Here is a 20,620-nt window from a genome sequence, read left to right as displayed (position 1 = left end):
TGCTTCTCCATATGTTATCAAGACTGTTAATATAAACTACAAAATCAGGCTGCATAGCAAGGGCTGGAACCCAGTATTTCAGTTACCCCTGTATGAATATCCTAACCACCAAGCCCTATTGTTTGATATCTTCCCTATTGTTTTCACTCCCTAACCTTGTGAATCTTTAACTCTTTGCCACATTTTGGTGCAGTTTCAGTAGGAGGGGTGGAGGATGTTCTCATCACAGCCTACCCACCCGGCTTGTGATTAGGGCACTCTACTGAAAGACATGAATTTGAATCCCTGTAGGTTTACAGGGGATGTAAACCCAGGTTTCCCACTTTCTGGGTGAGTGTTCTAAACGCTAAGTTACTAAATAAAAGGTGGGCACCTCTTAGTAGCATTCCAATTTTAATGTTCCCATTTATTGTTGTCTCTGGTTAATCTGAAGTCTAAAATTTAGGAAGGCAGAAGAGACAAATGAAGTCAGCTGTTGGCTCTCAGCCCTTAAAGTGGTGGGCACTGAAGGTGTTCCAGCACACAAGGCTATAAATTGCAATGAAAAGTTAACTAGATGATGCTTGTGCAATTTAGAAGAGGAAATAAGCCTGAGAAGCTCTGACAGAAATCACCTACATAAAAGGTTCTCAAAACAATGAGGCTGATGCAAATGACTGTCTGAGATAATAGCTAATCCAGGGCATGGACTGAAATTGAGAGATTTGAGGATTAGCATACAAGCATTTTAAGCACCATACCACAAAAAGTGACTGCAACATGGAGCAAAATAAAAGTAGCAGCAATAAAAGTAGCCACTTTGCAGTAATTCAACAGGAAGCTGCAACATGCTTCTGAGGCCACATCTATAGCGTAGTGGTTACTGCACATATATTTAATACTTGTATCAACCGGTTGTGACAAGAGAAGAGGCAACCCAACATGGTTCCCCATGTCGCTCACCCTAGAACAGATGGAACACACACATGGTGAGCTCGCTTCAGAACATCGGGCTCACAGACTAGTTCAGAGTATTCAGCATACCGTTTCTGGAGCAGTGCGGCCCTGCAGATTGGTGGGAAGAAGCAGCAGAGTCTGCTGGCAGAAAGGAGCCAGGACAAGACATGCTGCAGAGAGGCACATAGTGAAAAAGCCCCAGTGGCAGGGCAGTTCAGGCCCTGGACGTGGTAAGGGTGGGATATAAGGAAGGTTGGAACCCCATGAAGAAGCCAAGGTGTGGGATCCAGAGTCACCTGCAGGGAAACTGTCTACCAAGAAGATAGGACCAAGTCATGGCAGCTGAGAAGGAACAGCTACCAGAACACATGGGTGACACACATAAGAACCCACCCTGTCATCACCAGTGAGTAGGGCATCGGCCAAGAAGGGACCCAAGCCCTACAACACATATCAGTGACACTGATAAAGTTGTATAAACAAATACTAAATAAATGCACAGTAACCTGAGTTACTACGCAGTAGCTCTAGTGAACACCTTTTTAGTGATACTACTGCACAGTAGCCTAATGCAGTAGTGTCATGTCACAGTATTTGCCATGAGACACTACTGCACAGTAGTATCAGGCTACTGTGCAGTCAGCGTCTCATGTAGATGTGCCCAGTGTAAAGAAACTGAGGAACCCAGGGAATAAGACCATCCTACAGAGGAATGCTTATAACTTTCCTGACCAAAAATAGGTCTACAAAGGGAAGGTGCTCTCACTTAAAAAATATGGCTGTATTGATGCAATGCAACTGGCTACAATACTGTACTGAAAGTACTGTCTCAATATTTAAGATATGGTAACAGAATATCTGTCCGTCATTGGAACTCCAGCAGTGCTAAAACAGAGATGTAATGTTTATGGGATTTTAACATGAAAACAAAGTGTGTTGCATGTTTAAAATATGATAGGTAGAGGAGGGGGAGAGAGTATATTGGTATAGGGTAGGGCTTGTCTGCATTTGAAAGTTAAGGCGGATTAACAAAGGCTGGGAATTTAAAGGGCTAGAGCTGTTCCTGAATAATTCCATGTGTTGACACTCTTATTTTAGAATAAGAGTGCCTTGTTCCTGTTTAGCTTGACCTACTTTCCAAGTGTAATTAATCAGGAGCAATGTTATGTGTAGACAACCCTTTAGAGTGGTGCATTCTCTATTGGCCATAGCCATATAGCTGTAGTTCCTGAAATTGCTAATGTAAAATTTTTAAACAGAAAAAGATCGATATTCAGAAAAGGTCTACAGAGAAACAGTGAAAATATAATTAAATACAATTATGTCATTTTTCACCATTTGCCTAAATAAGTCATTTAAATATTTATTTAAACGTTATATTAAGCCTTGAAACAGCATTGGTTCTATTGCTGTAAATAACTGGCTCTACAGCCAACTGATGCATACCCAGAATTGTATAAGTATCTACTTTTAAAGAGTACGTAACAAGAAGTTATGGCATTTACGTACCAAAAGTCAAATGACTACGGCTTCTTGGCACTTCTGAAAATCAAGACACTTAAATTTCAGATAGAATATTAAATTTAGTTTTGGCATTTCTGGCCAATGCCTATGTAAAATAAAATGTAAAATAATTATTTATAAAATAGTTTTACATAAAATGCACATTGTACTCTCTCTGGAATCATTCATATTTTACACATTTGCATATTTTTACAACTAGCTTGCAAATAGGGAGACATCTGTGATTTCACTTGCAAAACCATTAAGTCTTAATATTAATTTAGAAGTTATATATTTCATGCAGAAATTACTCAGGTTTTATAGCACATTATGCAGGGAATACATAGAAGATGGACCTGCAAAGGTTTCATCTCTAGCCTTAAAATCTGTGAATAATAAGCTGCTGTAAATCAGTAGATAGGGATATTATTTTAACATAATAAAAGATTTGAATGGGAGCCCAACTGCCCAACACTATTGATTTGGGATGTGCTTTTGTATGTAGTTATTTACATAAGAAACAGTGCCATGCTGCACAGCTACCATCTGGTGAGAAATCATTATGATATTTTAGCGTATAATAGGCCTAAAACAGAGTGTCAACATGGGGCCCTATATGAGATTTTTGTCTCCCCTAAAAATAAATTATTTTTAAAATGTAGGGATTCTGTTTTATTCCAAACATTCATTATAAATTTATTGAAATCTGAAGAAAGCAAAGCTCTAGAATTTAATGTCACCTACTCCAACTAGTTGTTCAATATCCTTGCCTAAAGATAATAAATATGCCAAGTTATTAAGCAAGTCAAAGGATTTTAACAACTGGATTTTGAGGCTGTGTTCATATTATTCCTGAAGTACTGACCTATGCAACTGTGTCTTATTTTAGAAAATCTCACAGGGATTAGACAGTCACCATAACAGAATCTTGCTGTGTAATCATGCAGCACGTTGTATAAGCTCTTGAGATCCGCACCACTAACCATCAGCACTTGAAAAAAAATTGACATTTCAACCGAAAAGATGTATATCTTTCTTTTTAGTCATCATCCTTTGAACAATTAAAAACATTTATCTGAGGAATACTTGAAAAATATGCCATTACAGAGGAAATTAATTATTCTACACTGAGTTATTGGTGCCTTCTAATACTAATAATTTATAGAAACAGAAACAGCTATTTCTTGAAAATGGACAAAGATAATATACATTTTTAATTCATAATACCTAGCAATACATTTGTTGTTTGGAATTAAAGGCTGCTGGAGCTAAAAAACCCTAAAACCAGAGAAAACTAAGTTTGAAAATAATTACTGCACATCATAATTTTCGTTTGATAACAGGGATCAAGATGTGATGTCAATATGTCTTTGGTTCCTGGCAGAACTTGTGAGGCTTTTTTCAGTATCTTCATTCCTTTCTTACTGAGGACTGCCACTCTATTGTTGGAACATTAAGTACTACTCGAAGAATAGTCTTATTTGAGATATGGCTAGTAATTGAGGAATTCTGCCACTTTATTCACTCAAAGTGCATATTAGGCTATTAGAGTTAGTGAAGAGATGAAGTGCTACCAATATAGTGAAGGCTCCCAACTGTATGTATTACCCCAACCGAAAAATACTGTCAAATATCGTTGCTAGTGACATCAGCTTTAACTTCTTACTCTAGGTTTGTGGCAGAGTAAGTCAGATGCTTAGGGCCTCATTCTCCAGTTTGCTTCATTTTGCTGCTGGAGTAAATGAGGCTGCATGAATTCCAGGGAAAAAAAAAGTCTGCAAAGGATAAGTGGATCTTTAACAGTACAGGGAGTGTGTAACCCCCATGGTGTACAGCTGCCAAAGCAATCAATGTTGGCTGAAAAACAAGTAAAACTAAAAAGCTGGGAGATGGCCAATAAGAAGCAGACTTCTGTTGAAATCCTTCCTGTCAAATACATGGACATAGAGAACTCTAATTTTTAACACTCTCCTGTCTGGCCACTCTGGATAGGTATGTCACATTTTTGAGAGGTCCATATTTCCTTTTTGATCATTTTCTATAATATTTGTATAACTTCATTATTATCAAGGCATTCTCTTTAAAATATAAATACTTGTATAAGTTCATTATGTGTATTATAAGTTATGAAGATTGGAGAGATTACAGTTTTTGGATACTGAAAATTAAGTAGCCCATAGTATGTAGAGATGTATACTGTGGTCCTTCAGGCAGCTTTTTCTATTGGTTATCTTTTTTTGCTGTGTAAAGGACTGATCCTCCTCCACTCAGGTGAACAAGGATGCAAATGGGATGCCTGGTTCATGGCAGAGCTATTCAGCATCCCATGGCATTTGAGTTGGAGGTACTGCTGCCCATTGCTTCCTGTCCAGGGCTTTTGTTCTGATTTGTTTCCAAGAATGTCTTTACTCCTTTTTTTATAGATAAAGGTTCAGCACTGATTCTGAAACCATACCCAGTACTCACTGTACAATACACACCTTTCACCTTCTGTGCAACTGTGCAGAAAGGTTTCCTGCTGAGTCTGCTGAGTGTAGCAGATGTTTCTGTACCATAGCATGTTACAGCATGTGAACTAGCTGTGACATCTTTGGAGCTCAGCAAGCTGAGTGTCCTGCTCTACATTGTCAAGGGTGACCCCTTTGTGTGTCTACATTTTTATTGTAGTTTGAGATGTATTTTAAAATCTGCCAAGTCTACAGCCACTATGGCTTCTAATAACAGTGGCAATAACAAAGTGTAATTCTTTGTTTCTTACATATTCCAACTTTTCTGTTAGTATTAAGTCCATTCTGTTTATATCTCTTCTCACATCAGATGTATGTGCTGAAAGCTGGCCAAAACTAGTTGACAAAAAATAAATACTGTTCTGGTTCTTAATTCTGCATGCTTCAAAAGCAATACAGAATTCAAACAAATGTCATAGGTATATATGGGATAGAATTAACTAGAATCACACTGCACTCTGTTTGAACTCTTTTCCTATACAAAACTTATTTACTGATTTCATTGTTTCCATTATACAAATAGGACTGCATTAACTTCTTTCTGGGCACATCTACACAAGACACTTAACTTTGCATTAGCATAGTTTACTGCAAAGTAAGCATGTGGGTCTACATGTGCACATACTTATTTTGCAGTAAACTTCCCTAATTCCGAGTAAATTTGCTACCTGCAAATGCAAGTAGCAAATTTACTCAGGATTAGTAATGGCACCATAGTGCTCGTGTAGATGCCTGACCAGGAGCAGCATCTGCTCCCAGTCAACCATCCACTAGGAGGCAGAAGATAGCTCCCTGCCCTGGGGAGCTGCCTGCTGCTGGGACAGGAGCCCAGGCAGAAACTATAAACCCCTGCCCCAGTAGCAGGAATCTCCAAGCTCCCTGCTCCCAGATCATGATCGGGGACCAGAGGCTGGGAGATCCTTATCCCCAGCCCCTGCTCCACCATCGTAATTGGGGAGTGGGGGGCTGGGAGACATTTATCTCCCAGGCTAAGCTCCACAGTCATGGGGGTTGGGCTGAGAGAGAAGAGTCTCCCAGCCTAAGTCCTGTGACCATGGATCCATGCTGGGAGCTCCCTGCTGGCAGGGGCAAGAAAGACTGTTCCCTGCTCAGCTCTGCAATCGTGGAGCTGGGGCTAGGAACTTATTCCAAGCCCCCTGATGGGGACAGTTCCCAGCCAGGCCCAGGCTGTGCAGGAAAGCACGTGCAGCCTGGAGGTGGCTGGAGTCTGTCCTGTTTCAGGCAGTCCCCAGCCAGCTCTGGGCTGTACATGCAAACTTCCCCCCGCAGCCCGGTACTGGCCAAGAACTGTTCCGGTCAGGGGCAGGTCCCAGCCCCATGCCCTGATCAGGTGATCAAGGTACAGGGCTTGGAGAGAGCTTGGGGGGGGTAGGTCCTAGCACCCTGCTCCTCCCCTGCAGCTCATTCCAAGCCCTGTGCCCCTGATAAGGGAGCCAGGGCCAGGAGCTCCCTGCTGCCAGGGCAAGGGGACATTGTCTCCCAACCCCAGCAGCAGGCAGCCCCCCCACCCCCCGCAGGGCCACGAGACAGCTGTCCCCTGGCCCAATGCTCCCTTCCAGCCCCTGGGCTAGCACCCAGGGGGAGGCTGGAGCACCCCCCCCCCCCCGCCCCAGTGGTGGCAGGGGCCCACTGCAAGGCTGCAGGGAACTGGATGTAAATTTGGTCCCTAACCTCGCATGTGTAGACACCTGCCCAAAAACCCTTACTCAGGTGTTGCTTACACCAGAGTAAATCTAAGCTGGAGTAAATTCATATATGTATGTGCCTAATGTAACACCTAAATATTTTTGGAACCGAATAGATCAGAAAAAATCTATTCAAGCTATATTTTAACTCACAATTCAATTAAGTTTTCCTTTGTCTGAGACTCAATAATTAATTTTTTTTAACTTGTCTGTCAAAAACACGCCTTTCATCAGATCAGATCAGATCAATATATCCATTTCTACAAAACCAAAAAAAATGTTAGCATATAGGCAAGTGGCTCAATCTATCTGTTTATTAGTTTCTTAGCATGAAAAGGGGTAAAAATAAAACAATTTATTCAACAGGGTGTGTTGATGCTTATTTCACAGACATTTAGGCCCACATGGTGTAGCCACAGAAATCTCTTTCCATTAATTAAATTAAAATAATTCAGTTTTCTCTCAAAAGGAAAGATTTGTTTCAGGTCACAAAAATGACTATCTTCGAAATTGTCATAACATGACTGAGTCAAAGCCAACCAAATATCCCACTCTTGCTGTGACAACAGTTGATTGATTGTTTTTATATGCAGTCTTAATGACATTTATATTTTAAAGAAATCTGAATGATTGAAGAGCCTACTCTATGCATTCTGAGATGCCTGTAAATTTAGTGATTATAATGACAAATCTGCCAGCCAATGACAAATACAAAATTAACACTTAGACTTAAACAAACACTTTGAGTATCATGGCCAACAGCTGTCAAATATTTATATATTTGCTATGGAACAGCTTTTATTTGGGCAGATTTATTAGACAAATTGTTTAACTGAAGAGAGATATTCCAGAGTATTTTACTATTTGCAAATACTGCAGCCATACTAAACTCATGCCAAGGAAACGGGACATTTATTCTTGTATATTCCCCTTCTATTCTCCACTTCTATAAACAGGTGAGGGTATGTATGTAAATAAGATATTTTTCATAAATAATAAAAAGCATTATCTCCATTTAATTTTGTAATAATGCCATCATTGATCAAACTAAGATATTAATATTTTATCTCTCTGCCCATTTGCCCTGTAGCAGTCCATATAATATTTATAAAATGTATCTTTTTTGACAATAAAGAGAATTCTTAAATTTCAAACTAAGAATTGCTGGGTATCATAAATAAAAACAAATACTTAGGATTTATAAAGTACCTTATGTATTTAAGGCACTGCACAAATATAAGCAGCAATTTTTCAAAATTCTCATGAGATATGGGGAAATAAGTATTACTTTCTCTGCTTTACGTCTGAGGCAAGTTAGGTGAAAAAACAAAATGAGATTTTTTTTCTGATTCTCGGTATTCTGCCCAGTCCTCCAGACAGTGATGATTTCCAATATCACCACTTATATAAACGCTGGTCAAAACACTTACTGATTCATAGAAGGTAACAGCTGGGAATGCACACATTTGGCCTGACATGATGTTCAGAATGAAAGTGACAGGATCTTTAAGGGTAGCCAGAAGAAAAGTAACTGATAAGTATATTTTTATTATGTGCTGACTGACATATGTTGAATATTTGCCTAGAAATCTAAAAATAGAAGAGCATTTTTGGTACACAGGATTATTTAGAAATAGGCCTGCAAATTAGGAACACATTAAAAAGTTTGATCTTTTTATCAAAATTGTTTTACCTAGATGGATAATTTCAGATGAAGATTTGCTTAAATCAGTGGGGGTCAACCTTTTTGGAAGGTATGCCACTAATTAGGCCTACACTCTCTCCAGGTGCCATGCCAATCCCCTTTTCCTACCTGATCTGCTGTTCTGCTTTCCGCTTCCTTACTTGTACTCCCCACCCAATTTGTGCTTGCTTTCTGCTGTTTGCCCTATCTGCCACTGTGCTGCTGCATGTCAAACATACAAGCTGCCTGTGACACTTGTGGTACTCATGCCATAGACTGACCACCTATGGCTTAAACCATCAATGCTCACCACCTCTTAAAGACTTCACATAATATGGAAATGTGCTTAGAGCTTTCTCACATGGAGGTTTGCTGATGTTACTTTTTTTTTTCATATCTTAACCATTTTAAACAGAACAGGTAGTTCCAAAATGAAAATTTCCATTCCCTCAGCTAGTAGGGATGGAAACAGTAGACTTGAATGTTTTCCCATCACTACATGGAGTGCCCTTCCTTCAAATGGCACTCTAGTCTTAGTGGGCACATCTACACATGCACTTTACTGTGCAGTAAACTATTTTACTGCACAATAAAGCATCATCATCTACACATGCATAGCAATTAGGCCAGTGTAGACTAATTTACAGTGCCACTGGATAGTCCTGTCAGACACAGGTACAATCTGACAGCAGAGTAAATTACTGCGCTTAAACACATATGGAGACAGCAACATCAAGATTAGCTTACTCTAGCTCAGATTGTGCCGTAGTTTATTCAGTTGCATTAACTGCATGTGTAGACACGCCCAGTTTGTAAACTTTGGGAGCAGGAACGCATGTCTTCATGTCTGTTTCTAAGCACCTAACAGAATAAGAATGAACTGAGGCCCATCAATCATTGTTCAAGAAGTGAAGTTATCTATCATATCTGGACAGTTAAAGGTGCAGATAGAAGTGCAGATCTCAGCTGTAACTCAGAACCCTTTTTGCAAAGTGTTCTGAGTTAAAATGTTACCCCAGACCAAACAGAAGTTCACTGTTGGTTCCAGGGGGAAGGGGGATCTAGCTGTGGCTGGGAGCCTGCAGCCAGGTTCCCACAGCAGGGGCCAGGCCTCTGCCAATGCCAACTGTTTTCAGAATGGGAGGGGGGGAAAGCAGTGAAGGGAGCTAATCCTTGGGGCTCCCCAACTGGTGCTGAGGAGTGGGGTGGGTGAATTGGAGCCCCCCATCTCAGGGGGACCACCCTCCCCACACTCCAAGGCGGCTGAAGCCCTCCAAGGGGCTCCAAGTCGGTATACCCACACCACCCTCCAAGGCAGCTGAAAAAAACCCAGACTGAACTCCCTCAGCTCTCTTTCTCCCTTCCCATTCTGAAAACAGTGATAGGCTGGGACCTTCTGTAGACACAACTTACAAAAGAATCTATATTTTGAAATGTGTTTATCTGATACTTAATGCACTGAGGGGTCAGATTTTCACCCAATCAGCAATTTTTCAAGCTGTCTGTACTCACGCATTTGTGTTTGGTCACAGCTATAGACTGCTTCTGTGGCCAGATTGGGTGAAAATTGTCACTTCTGTCTGCACCCTAGGTGGTATCACCAGAAAGTTCACCGCTTCAGTGAGATTCTAGGAAAGGGTAGAAGTCTGAGAAGTCAGCACTGGCCCTGGGAAGAGACTGTAAGTCTTGGCTCTTAGCAGATGCTGGGCAGAGAATCTGCACCCCAGAATGTTTGTAGTGGCTCCAAAGTTGAGGGCAGTCCCTAGACTCAAATTAGACTTCAGAAGCTTAAAAGGCTTGGAGATTCAGTGACTGGATCCCTTGACAAGAATCTGACAAGTAGTCAACGGGAGATGCATGGCCAGATGCTGCCACAAGCAATAAGTAGCTTAAATTCCAATACATAGCTTAGATCTACTGGTTACCTAATAACATTACAAGATTTATGAAACACATATCTGCAGTGCTAACAGGTTATCCAACTCTTCGATTTTAAATAAAATCAAGACATAAAATAGTATTATACTTACTGACTGTGATAGAAGACTCACAGTGGTAGTAGCCATTGGGTTGCTTTTTTTTCAGCATGGAGCAGAGATCTAGGCGGTGCAGGGTTTCATTTCCAAAATAATGGCTTTTAAAATTCTTATACAGGTTTAGATCAATTTTTTTCACCTTCAAATAATAAAATAAAATGACAGTCACTTCACTGGGAGACGGGGTTTCATAATATTACCTATGGTTCTGACTGAACGCTTTATTTTTGGAATAGCTCATTTCAACTTCTAAATGCAAACAGAATATTGAAAAATAAAGTGCCCAATCAATGGCTGAGCTATGGTTATCACAATACCTGAGAGTGGGCCATACCACCTTCCTTTAGACCAGTAGTACTCAACCTATCTGGCCCTGGGAATCTAGATGGGTGGCATGGGGCCTGTCTGCTGGCTGGATTTTGCATATGAAGTCAGTCCATAGGCATGATCCAGTGCAGGGTTACCCCCGAATCACTGAATCCAGCCACAGCAGCACCAGCTCAGCCCCACGTGCTGGATTCAGCTGCTACAATCCAGTGTATGGATCTGTCATCTGATCTGTGGGGCTCCCCACAGGTCTGGAATTTGGTGGCAGGGAAGCAGTGGCAGCATTAATTGCTGCAGCCCTGGGCTCTGCTGGCTGACATGGTTGCATGGAGCAGATCTGGTCGGCAAGCCAGAGTTTGAGAAACACTGCTTTAGGCCATTCTCTCCCCAGATCAGAGCAGGGAGACCATTAAGTAAAAATAATTACTTATTACTCTGGTAGCTTACAACACTTCAACTAGGCTAGGGGATAGCAGCATTTTGCAGCGGAGGTCTGCTTTCTTGGAACTTATTGGGGGGATCTTAGCTGGTTATCTAGGGCAGCTTATATTTGCTCCCCCAGAGCATGGAAATATGATACTACCCAGGAAAACTAAGCGTTTTCATCTAGCTGTTAACAATTTGAATAATCAGCTCTATGTTCACAAAACTGCAACTTGAAAAACAAAATTAGTACACACAGCCTTATATACAACTTCACAAATATTAACAAATGTTAATGTCAGCATCATTTTGCATTATGTAACACAAAGGCATACAAGTAGTCTCAGCCCAGATCTTTGCCTGTGATCTGAAATTCTTACTTAGTCATTAATCGTTTATCATCCCATTTGTATATTCAGTAAAAACAGATACTCTGTCTGCACATAGTACTTACTTCTTGTGGTCTTACCAGAAATATGCTGTGTTAAAAATAAAAAGAAAGAAAAATCTGTTTCCAGCACCCTTCATCTGATCTGTACTACTATCTCTTGTGATGTTTCAGTCACATTCACTCAATTTCCAATATGTGACCAGTCTTGAAATCCTTACTTAAGCCTTACTCAGGAAAATGCTCAGAGGAATTCTGTTTGAGTTAAAACAGAGGATTTGGTTTTCTGACTCTTAAACTAATTCATAGTCAGAAGTGGCAGTTCATGTAATTAAACTCTGGAGTAATGATGCCATCTAGTGGCCATCCATGTTAATGTCAAGCATGTAGTATGGTAGTTTGGGGCCTCATGCATGGCTAATACCTACCCTCTATTTAAATGCAACGTTCAGTAGCTAGCCTAGTACTCTAGTGCCAGTATTGAGGACTCCTGTGGGGCAGATGAGATTTTGAAGCTAAAATGCTATTATTTGCTTCCTTGCTGGAAGTACTGTGTAAAGGTACAGTAAGCTATCGATCAGTAGGCAGAGTGACTCGCCTCAAGCCTTTCTCAGCCAAAGACACCTGTTAGGATATGGAACCTTGATTAGGGTTGAAACAAAACCAGGTACCTAAATAAGCCACAACTTACCCTCTGCAAAAAGAGATATTGCTTCTGGGGGATGGACTGTGAAACAGGGAGCAGTGCCTGTATATTCTGAGCGAAGAATTGCTTTGTTCAGGGAACCGAGTGGTGCTTGCGATGGAGTTAGGAAGGAGTGCTTGGGGAAGTAGTGCTGGGAGGAATGGTTTTTGGAGGGGACAGGGTTACTAAGGTTACCAACCCTGCAGGATTGCCCTGGAGTCTCTAAGAATTTGATATAAATCTCCAGGATACTGCTGAAAGTCACCCAGGAGATAAATGATAGTGCTTTGAAATCTTAGCTGGATTTTAACATATGTAGCCAAGTGAGTAGGTTAGAGATGTTGGCCTGCGGCAGTTGTGCCTCCCAGCTGCATGGGGCCACTGTGGCACCTGCAACAGAGACAGCCAAGCAGCCTCTCCACTTCCCTTCTTGCTGCTCCCCCTGCTGGATCACTATCAGGAAGGCCTAGGCAGCGCATTTAAGGTGAGGGGCCTAACACCAGACCTGGCTTCCCTCAGCTCCTTGCTGAGCAAGATCATATTCAGAAAAGCGGCTGTGGGGGCGGGTGTAGAGGTGTTTGTGGGAGAGCAGGAAGCCCCTGTCGTTACTGAGCTGTGTACGTGAGCACGTGGATGGAAAGTGTATCCGGTAGTTGGGGTGGCAGAAAGGTTTTGGGAGCGGTGCTCAGTGAAGGCATTAGGTAGCAGTGTCCGGCCTTCTAATATCTGGTTCCCCCGTCTCCCTGCAGGAGTGAGATGGGAGTCTCTTGCTGGCCAGTAGCCTGACCTGGTAACTAAAATGCCTTCTTTTCTCCACCTTTGACAAAAGGAAGCTGGGGATGGAGGATACAGGCCGAGGGACCACCAAGCAGCCAGCTGAGAAAGGCAGTGAAACTGCTTTCCTTGCCTCAGAGGGGCAAATAGAGGCCTGGCTGGTTATCAGGCAGCAATGTGAGAGACCTGCGGGACAGTGGTGCTCTCCGCATGTCGGGGGCTACAGAAATTGCAGCCTGTTGCACTGTGTGAGGGTAGGGAAGGCGGCTGTCGATGCCGATCCGCGGTGGGTGGCTGGGAAGTAGATGGGGCGGGGGTTGCCAGGCAGTGCTCCCCACAGGCAGGGCAGGGAAACAGGCAGAGCCAAAGAGCACCCGTCCCAGACAAGAGCACAGAGGAGGCGGCACGGACAGGGACACGGATGACGGCTCTGTGCTATGCGACAGGGTCCAGCGCCCGCTCAGGAGGGGCGTGGGTGAGCCACACCTGAAGGAGACAGGGACAGGGGGGTCAACGGTCTCCTGGTGGCAGCTGCTTGGCCTTTTTGCAACTACTACCAGCCTTCAGTTTGCTAAAGAGCATCCCTCCCAAAAGGTGAAAGGCCTCTGGGAGGAGGGGGAGGAGGAGGGCTGTTCTCTGAGGCTGCCTGGCAGGTGGTAATAGGCCATTACAGCGGGCAGGAGCTGTGCCATGTGCACAGGGAGAAGAGAGGGATAGGTCTAGATGCCATGTAGTGTTGTATGCACATGTCTAATGCATGCCCGCGAGGATAGTTAGGTCCATAGGCAAAGCAATGGGCATACGTGAGTGCAGATGGAAAGGCTATACAAATGAGCAGCTATATGTCTGAGCACAGGCCTCTCCTACCTTTTAATTCCTGCAAAACTGCCCCCAAAACTTCCTGCTGTCACAAGAGTACGTTAGAGCTCAGATTCATTGTTATTCCTGCTGGCCAGGGATATCTGGGGCCTCCTAGATCCTAACTCTCCACCCAACGCACCTAACTGCTCCCACCTTTTTGAAGCGACAGGATTTGTGTGTATCGGGAGTGTGCGTAAGGGGGAGGCATGCGGCACTGATGGGAAGCCTGGAAGGCTGTTGAGGAAAGGGCAGGGACCCAATCAAGAGAAAGAGCAAATGTGTTCCAAAGTCCGTCCGTCTGTCTTGTGGTATGGACGTGTGGCTCAGGAAGGAGTGGATGCTGAGTGGATCAGGAGGCATGAGGTGGTAGACAGGTGAACAGGGGCAGCTGTTGTGGAGGAAGGGACTTACAGGATAAGCTGTCAACACAAAAACTGTCTTTACCAGCAGCCAAAGAACCAGATGGAATGAGCACCCTTGCTACGCTGACCAACACTTCTCCATCACCACCACTGCCTGGATGCAAACACGAAGAGGAAGAAGAGTGTTCTGAGGTACATATGTGTGTATTGTGGTACAGAGGGCAACTGGGGATCACCTATTATGACACAGAAGACTGCTCAGTTTACTTCATGCCTGACATGCCTGATAATGAGCACCTCAAGCTGCTGCAAAAAGTGATCGATGAAGTCTTTCCTCGATGCATTGTGACGAGTGCCAAGCAGGACCATCACTTTGCCAAATTCCTGACTAACATCAGTTCTACTGGAGACGAGCATGTGAAGAAACCAGAAATTGTCCTCTTTCCCAATGCAGACTTTGGCCTAGAAGTGAGCAAGCAGCGGATCCTATCTAGACAGTTCCCATTTATTCCCTCCCATATGACTGCAACAGAGAAAATTCTTTATTTATCCTCCATTATTCCCTTTGAGAGCCCGCTCATGGTACGAGCACTAGGTGGGCTGCTGAAGTTTCTTGACAGGAGGCGGGTTGGAGTTGAATTAGAAGATAGCACTGTTGGAGTCCCTATCTTGGCCTTTAAAAAGTTTGTGCTAACAGATATTGTGAATATGGACCAAGATACCTACTATGTCCTTCAGATATTTAAAAGTGAGGTGCATCCTTCTGTGTACAAACTAGCCAGTGGGCTGAAAGAAGGATTCAGTTTATATGGCATTTTAAACCGCTGCAGATGCAAGTGGGGAGAGAAACTGCTGCGGCTGTGGCTCATGCGGCCCACCCGGAACCTGACAGAGCTGAACAAACGGCTAGATGTTATCCAGTTCTTCTTGCTGGCTCAGAATCACGAGACAGTCTTGACCCTTCAAGACTGCCTCAAGAATATAAAAAATGTACCTCTAATTCTGAGAAGAATGACTCTTTCCAACACAAAGGTTAGTGACTGGCAGGCACTCTATAAGACAGCGTATAGTGCAGTGTGCCTGAGAGACACATGTCGTTCCTTGCCCAGCACCATTGAGCTCTTCCAGACAATCTCACATGTGTTCACAGATGACCTGCACTACATTGCCAGCCTTATCAGCAAAGTGATAGATTTTGAAGGGAGCATCTCAGAAAATCGCTTCACTGTCAGACCTAATGTGGACCCCACCATCGATGAAAAGAAACGGAAGCTGATGGGTCTCTCAGACTTCCTTACAGAGGTAGCCAGAAAGGAACTGGAGACCCTAGACAATTGTATACCTTCTTGTTGTGTGATCTACATCCCCTTGATTGGGTTCCTACTCTCCGTTCCACGGCTTCCCACAATGGTGGACAAGAGTGACTTTGAGATTGAAGGCCTGGACTTCATGTTCCTGTCAGAGGATAAACTGCACTATAGAAGTGCTAGGACTAAGGAACTAGATAGCATGCTAGGAGATCTGCACTGTGAGATCAGGGATCAGGAAACACTTATTATGCACCAGCTACAGACAAAGATCTTGGAGAAGTCTGCAGTGCTCAGCAATGTTATTGAATTCACAGCACAACTAGATGTGCTATTAGCTCTGGCAGTGATGGCTCGAGAAAATGGCTACTGCCGGCCACGTTTTACCCAAAGCCATGGCATCCGCATCAAGGATGGCAGGCACCCACTCATGGAGCTATGTGCCAAGACTTTTGTGCCCAATCCTGTGGAGAGTGGAGAAGTTACTGGGCGGGTAAAAATCCTCACGGGGCCCAATTCATCTGGGAAGAGTGTATACTTAAAGCAGGTAGGTCTTATAACATTCATGGCCTTAATTGGTAGTTATGTCCCTGCTTCTGAGGCTGAAATTGGAGCAGTTGATGGGATTTACACCAGAATCCACAGCAGGGAGTCAGTGTCATTGGGTCTCTCTACTTTCATGATTGATCTCAACCAGGTTGCCAAAGCAGTGAACAATGCCACAGCATGGTCCTTGGTACTTATTGATGAGTTTGGCAAAGGGACCAACACAGTGGATGGCCTTTCTCTTTTGGCTGCTGTGCTGAGGTACTGGATCAACCAGGGAACCCAATGCCCACAAGTCTTTGTCTCCACTAATTTTCACAGCTTAATGCAGCTGAAACTCCTACCTGACACTCCTCTTGTGCAGTACCTGACCATGGAGACCCATCAAGATGGAGATGAGCTGGTATTCTTCTATCAGCTCAAGGAAGGAGTGTCCACTGTAAGCCATGCTGCTAATATTGCTGCACTGGCTGGGATGCCACACGAAGTGACTGCACGAGGAGTGGAAGTATCAGAGCTTATTCGAAATGGAAAACCCATCAGACGTATTGAACATCCTTCCCAGAACAACCAGCTGGAGAGATGCAAATCTCTAGTGGAAAAATTCCTTTGCCTAGACCTAGATGACCCTCATATGGATTTAGAGGAGTTCATGCATCAGGAGGTGCTGCCCTCTGCAGCTTCAGTTCTGTAATAGGTGCAAGCTCAAAAATATGGATGACATGCTATAAGCTTCCCTCATTCGGAAGAAAAAGCTGAAAGGGTGAAAGGGAAGGAACTTAAAATTTCCCTATAAGTTTATATTAATGAAATATTTTTCCCTTCTTGGCATTCTTTCCAGCTCCAGATGAGAAATCTAATCCAGTACACAAAGCCAGATATTCAGGATTATATGCTTTCAGTTGGAGATAAAATAACTTCTGCAATAGACATTAATATGTCTGTGCCCAAGACTTATAACCACACCCAATACTTAACTTTTATAAGCTTCTGGTAATACATAAGGCATGTTTACTTCCTATGTTTCAAACAGCTTCTGTAGCTATAAATATGTCTGCTAAATGATCTTTTTACCTAAAGATGTCAGAGCAGAAGGGCTGGTCATTAGGAAGGCTAATTTCTGATCTTCCAGTTAAGGTCTTAAGCATTTTATCCCCCTGCCTACACATCTATAACATCCATGTCTAATAACCTTAGAGCACAATTTGAAGCTTAAAAGTTTATAAGGTTCTTTGAGACGATCAGACAAAGAGATCATAGTTTAGGATTTACCCCTCCTAGGTTAGCAGTACTGTGAATGCAATGTTCAATCCATTGTAGTTTATTGTATTATGCTATGGTAACTCTTAGTTAGTTTAGTATCAATATCAAAAGATTTCAGTGAAATATGCATCCTACTCTTCATAAACAGAAAAAAGTAAAACTTGTTGTCAGAGTGTGAAGCACTGAAATTGAGGCTAATAAAGAAAAAAAGAGGATGATTTCATCCTCTCTATGGCTTCTCTTACACCATCACCCATCTTCCAAAAATGGCACTCCCGACAAAGAGAGATGATAAACATGCTATACACATGCACTATATGCACACTATATGCATGCATACACACACACTATAGCTTGCAACTTCTAGGGAAAACCATATTCAAGCTCTGATTAGTGTTGGTCACATGAGAAGTTAAATGCTGGCTGCATCTGAATTTCTACTGGTTGTTCTTTCACATAATAAAATGACAGACATGACTTATCTTAATAGACAATCTCTGTTCAGAAGAAGCCAAGTTAATGAGTGGCTAAAGAACCTCAGTAATCACAGTGTCTCTGAGGAAAGGGAATACCTGAAGTAGATAAGCATTCATGGCCTTAATTGGAAGCTGTTTCTGCAACAGAGGCTAAGACTAGGGCAGTTGATGGGATTTACAACAGGAACCACAGCAGGAAGTCAGTGTGTCTACATCTCTCCTTTGAATGATGCAGGTCAAAATCAGTGTGTGCTGGCAGAATTGAGTGAGGATGAGTTCAGCTTGAAGAAAGGGCTCTATTATAAGAATGCAGCTATGTGGTACATTAATACTACTTAATTTTAGAAACATACAAAACTAATAAAAATCACAAATGCAAAAAGAAAGGCAGTCAAATAATATATTAAGTCAAAATTTTAATATCTGTTTTCAAGTTCCAAATAAAAATCTAAGAATAAGGGAAGTTGTACTAGAATGCAGGTTAACTAGCCTTTGCTTCTATTTATGCATGCTATTAGCGCAAAATATCTTTAGTGCAGACAGTATCTGATGAACATGGAAATAACAAATGCTCAGGCAAAGCACTGAGTTAACAGGACATATGCATAGATAAGTAAACAGGACATATGCGTTGATAAGTAAAACAGAAGTAGGACTGATCACTAATTTTCTTCTGTATAGTTCAGCTGTTATATGCAAACAAAACAGTAGAGGCATTTCCTCTGAGCAAGTTCTCTCACTGACTGCCGAAAGTTGCTAATACTGTTCACAGTACAGACAACAGAAGACATGGTGCTACTCTGTCCACTGTGCTGAATGTGCTTGAAGTTGACGCTTTCAAGGAGCCAAACATATGAACATTACTACAAGTGGAGGAAGGTTTGTATGGGTCACCCAACAAAAAAAATCCTGAAATTTTGTAACTTCAGTATGAAATATTTTATGCTCTGTTTAGTGTCAATTGATAATGACAAGTAAAATGGATCTGACTCAGACTACATGCACATCAGTTAAAATTTTGATAGTGAGAGGACTCTGTTTGGGCTGCAGGGTAATAATTTTTCCCTTAATGTGTTTTGTGGACTATAAGACCACAAAATAAACAACTCAGTTTCAAGGAAAGACAGTGGTGACAAATGTTTAACACAAATATGAAACAATACAACAATAAATTTTACTATGACATTGAGTTATTGCTCTAATCAGTTGACTTAAAAAGTAGTATCTGCAAAATAATGTCCAGCAACCATGCAGTTATCTTGTCAACATTCTTAAATCTTATGTATACACACCTGTTGGCTTGTTTCAATATTACATCAAACCTTGTAGTCATATATACACTAATCCAAAATAAGTTTAAAATTCTACCCTTCTGATTTGATTATGTAAGAATTATCAGAAAAGTTCAACTGTCGCCCAGTAGTTCTATGAAATCAACTTAATATTTCCAGTTCTGTGGTACTTGTATTGAAGGATCTCAAATTGTCTTACAGAATTTATCCAGTATATATCACAATACTCTGTGAAATAAGTAATACATTGGTAGGGTGAGGCGCTGAGACAATATGAGTTGCAAAAGGTCACACAGCAAGTTAATGGGAGTCAATTAGGAATAGAAGCACTGTCTCTTACTACATAAATAATAGACTCATTACATTGTAAGTTAGTTACTGTGTACTCAGTGATGTATACAAAAGGTGTGGTACTTGGCCAAGGTTCTTTCTGTCTAAGGTTTCAGTTTTAGAAAGGGCTTTTTAGAAATTGTTATATATAGGCATAAGTTTTTGAAGGTTCAGGGCCTAAGCATTATCATGCTATCCTTGTCTAGTCCTGCAGAGGAATGAAAAGCATGTTATTAGCATTTCAAGGAAGTTTTCAGTGACCTCACTTGCCCCCAAATTGTCTTACTGGACGAAAAGGGCCAACTGTTTTACACTCCCTTAGTTATTAACTAAGTTATTTTGCTTGCATAAGAAACTAAGAAGTCTTTTATCACTTGATTAGCTCAATATAAATGAAGCCCAGTGGTTTAACAGTGGTTTAACAGGGCAACTCTGTGCCCTGGACAGTTTCAGTGCATGGGGCAGTGCCAGCTGGTGCACTATTTTTTGCCCTGTTAAACACTAATTATATGACTGATGCAGTTGCTATGGCTTTTATCCTTCTATCTTGTATTCCATTATATAAATGGCCATCTTTTACCTTTTTCTAACTTTAAAAGAGCAAAGGTTGCTGCCCCCTTTAAGAGATTTTTGCTTCTCATGTAAAGTTTTATTTTACTTTCTTTTCTCTAAGGTTACAACATTTTAATTTTGAGATTTGCTAGACTGTTAGCATGCTGCAGGGATTGGGTTAAATGATGGCTTCTTCAAGGAAACCCCTTCAATTTTAACAACTTCTGCCCTGAATATAAATATATCCACTGGTTACATTTTCCATTATTTTTGATCAGCTCTTTCTTTGAAATGTGCTCTCCCTATTGTTGCCTCTGTAGATTTTCTCCTTTGTTACTTGTAATACTCTTGTATGATCTGAAAAATTGATTAAAATGTAGTATTTAAATGTATTATGTAACCTTTACCATGTTTTTTGTTTTAAAAGTATTTATTCATTTGTAATTTTTAAGAAGAAATAGTTCAACAATAAAAGTGAACAATGATAGTAAATGCTATTCCTTAGCATGGGAAGAATGTGTATATGGATATGCTTCACATAGTACAGTACTGGCTGTTGTTTAATACGTATCTTCCATGGAGTTCTATAGCCTATGTCACTTAATGACAAATCCAAATATGTAATTTTCTACTTCAGTATTTTTAAAACTCTTTGATCTATT

The 20,620-nt window shown here is 41.7% G+C and overlaps 2 protein-coding genes across 7 annotated transcripts in view; one reads left to right on the top strand and one right to left on the bottom strand.

Moving 5' to 3' along the window:
- Positions 1-20,620, bottom strand: part of AKAP7 (A-kinase anchoring protein 7) — a 133,541-nt gene that overhangs the window by 53,824 nt on the left and 59,097 nt on the right. For all 6 annotated transcript variants that reach the window (XM_059713058.1, XM_059713066.1, XM_014611050.3 and 3 more), the window contains one exon: positions 10,367-10,511. In XM_059713058.1, coding sequence (XP_059569041.1) covers positions 10,367-10,511 — 145 coding nt within the window. The remainder of the gene's footprint in view (positions 1-10,366; positions 10,512-20,620) is intronic.
- Positions 14,210-20,284, top strand: MSH5 (mutS homolog 5). Its single transcript, XM_006259777.4, has one exon. It carries the CDS (start codon positions 14,298-14,300, stop codon positions 16,737-16,739), a length of 2,442 nt encoding a protein of 813 aa, XP_006259839.3. The 5' UTR covers positions 14,210-14,297; the 3' UTR covers positions 16,740-20,284.

Source organism: Alligator mississippiensis, chromosome 1, assembly GCF_030867095.1.
Source record: "Alligator mississippiensis isolate rAllMis1 chromosome 1, rAllMis1, whole genome shotgun sequence".
Lineage (NCBI taxonomy): Eukaryota > Metazoa > Chordata > Crocodylia > Alligatoridae > Alligator > Alligator mississippiensis.
The sequence above is the reverse complement of the archived record's forward strand: the minus strand, read 5'-3'. Positions and strand labels throughout refer to the sequence as shown.

Bases quoted from the DNA above. Each gene is read 5' to 3' on its own strand.
- MSH5 (XM_006259777.4), top strand. From the start codon at position 14,298: ATGAGCACCCTTGCTACGCTGACCAACACTTCTCCATCACCACCACTG.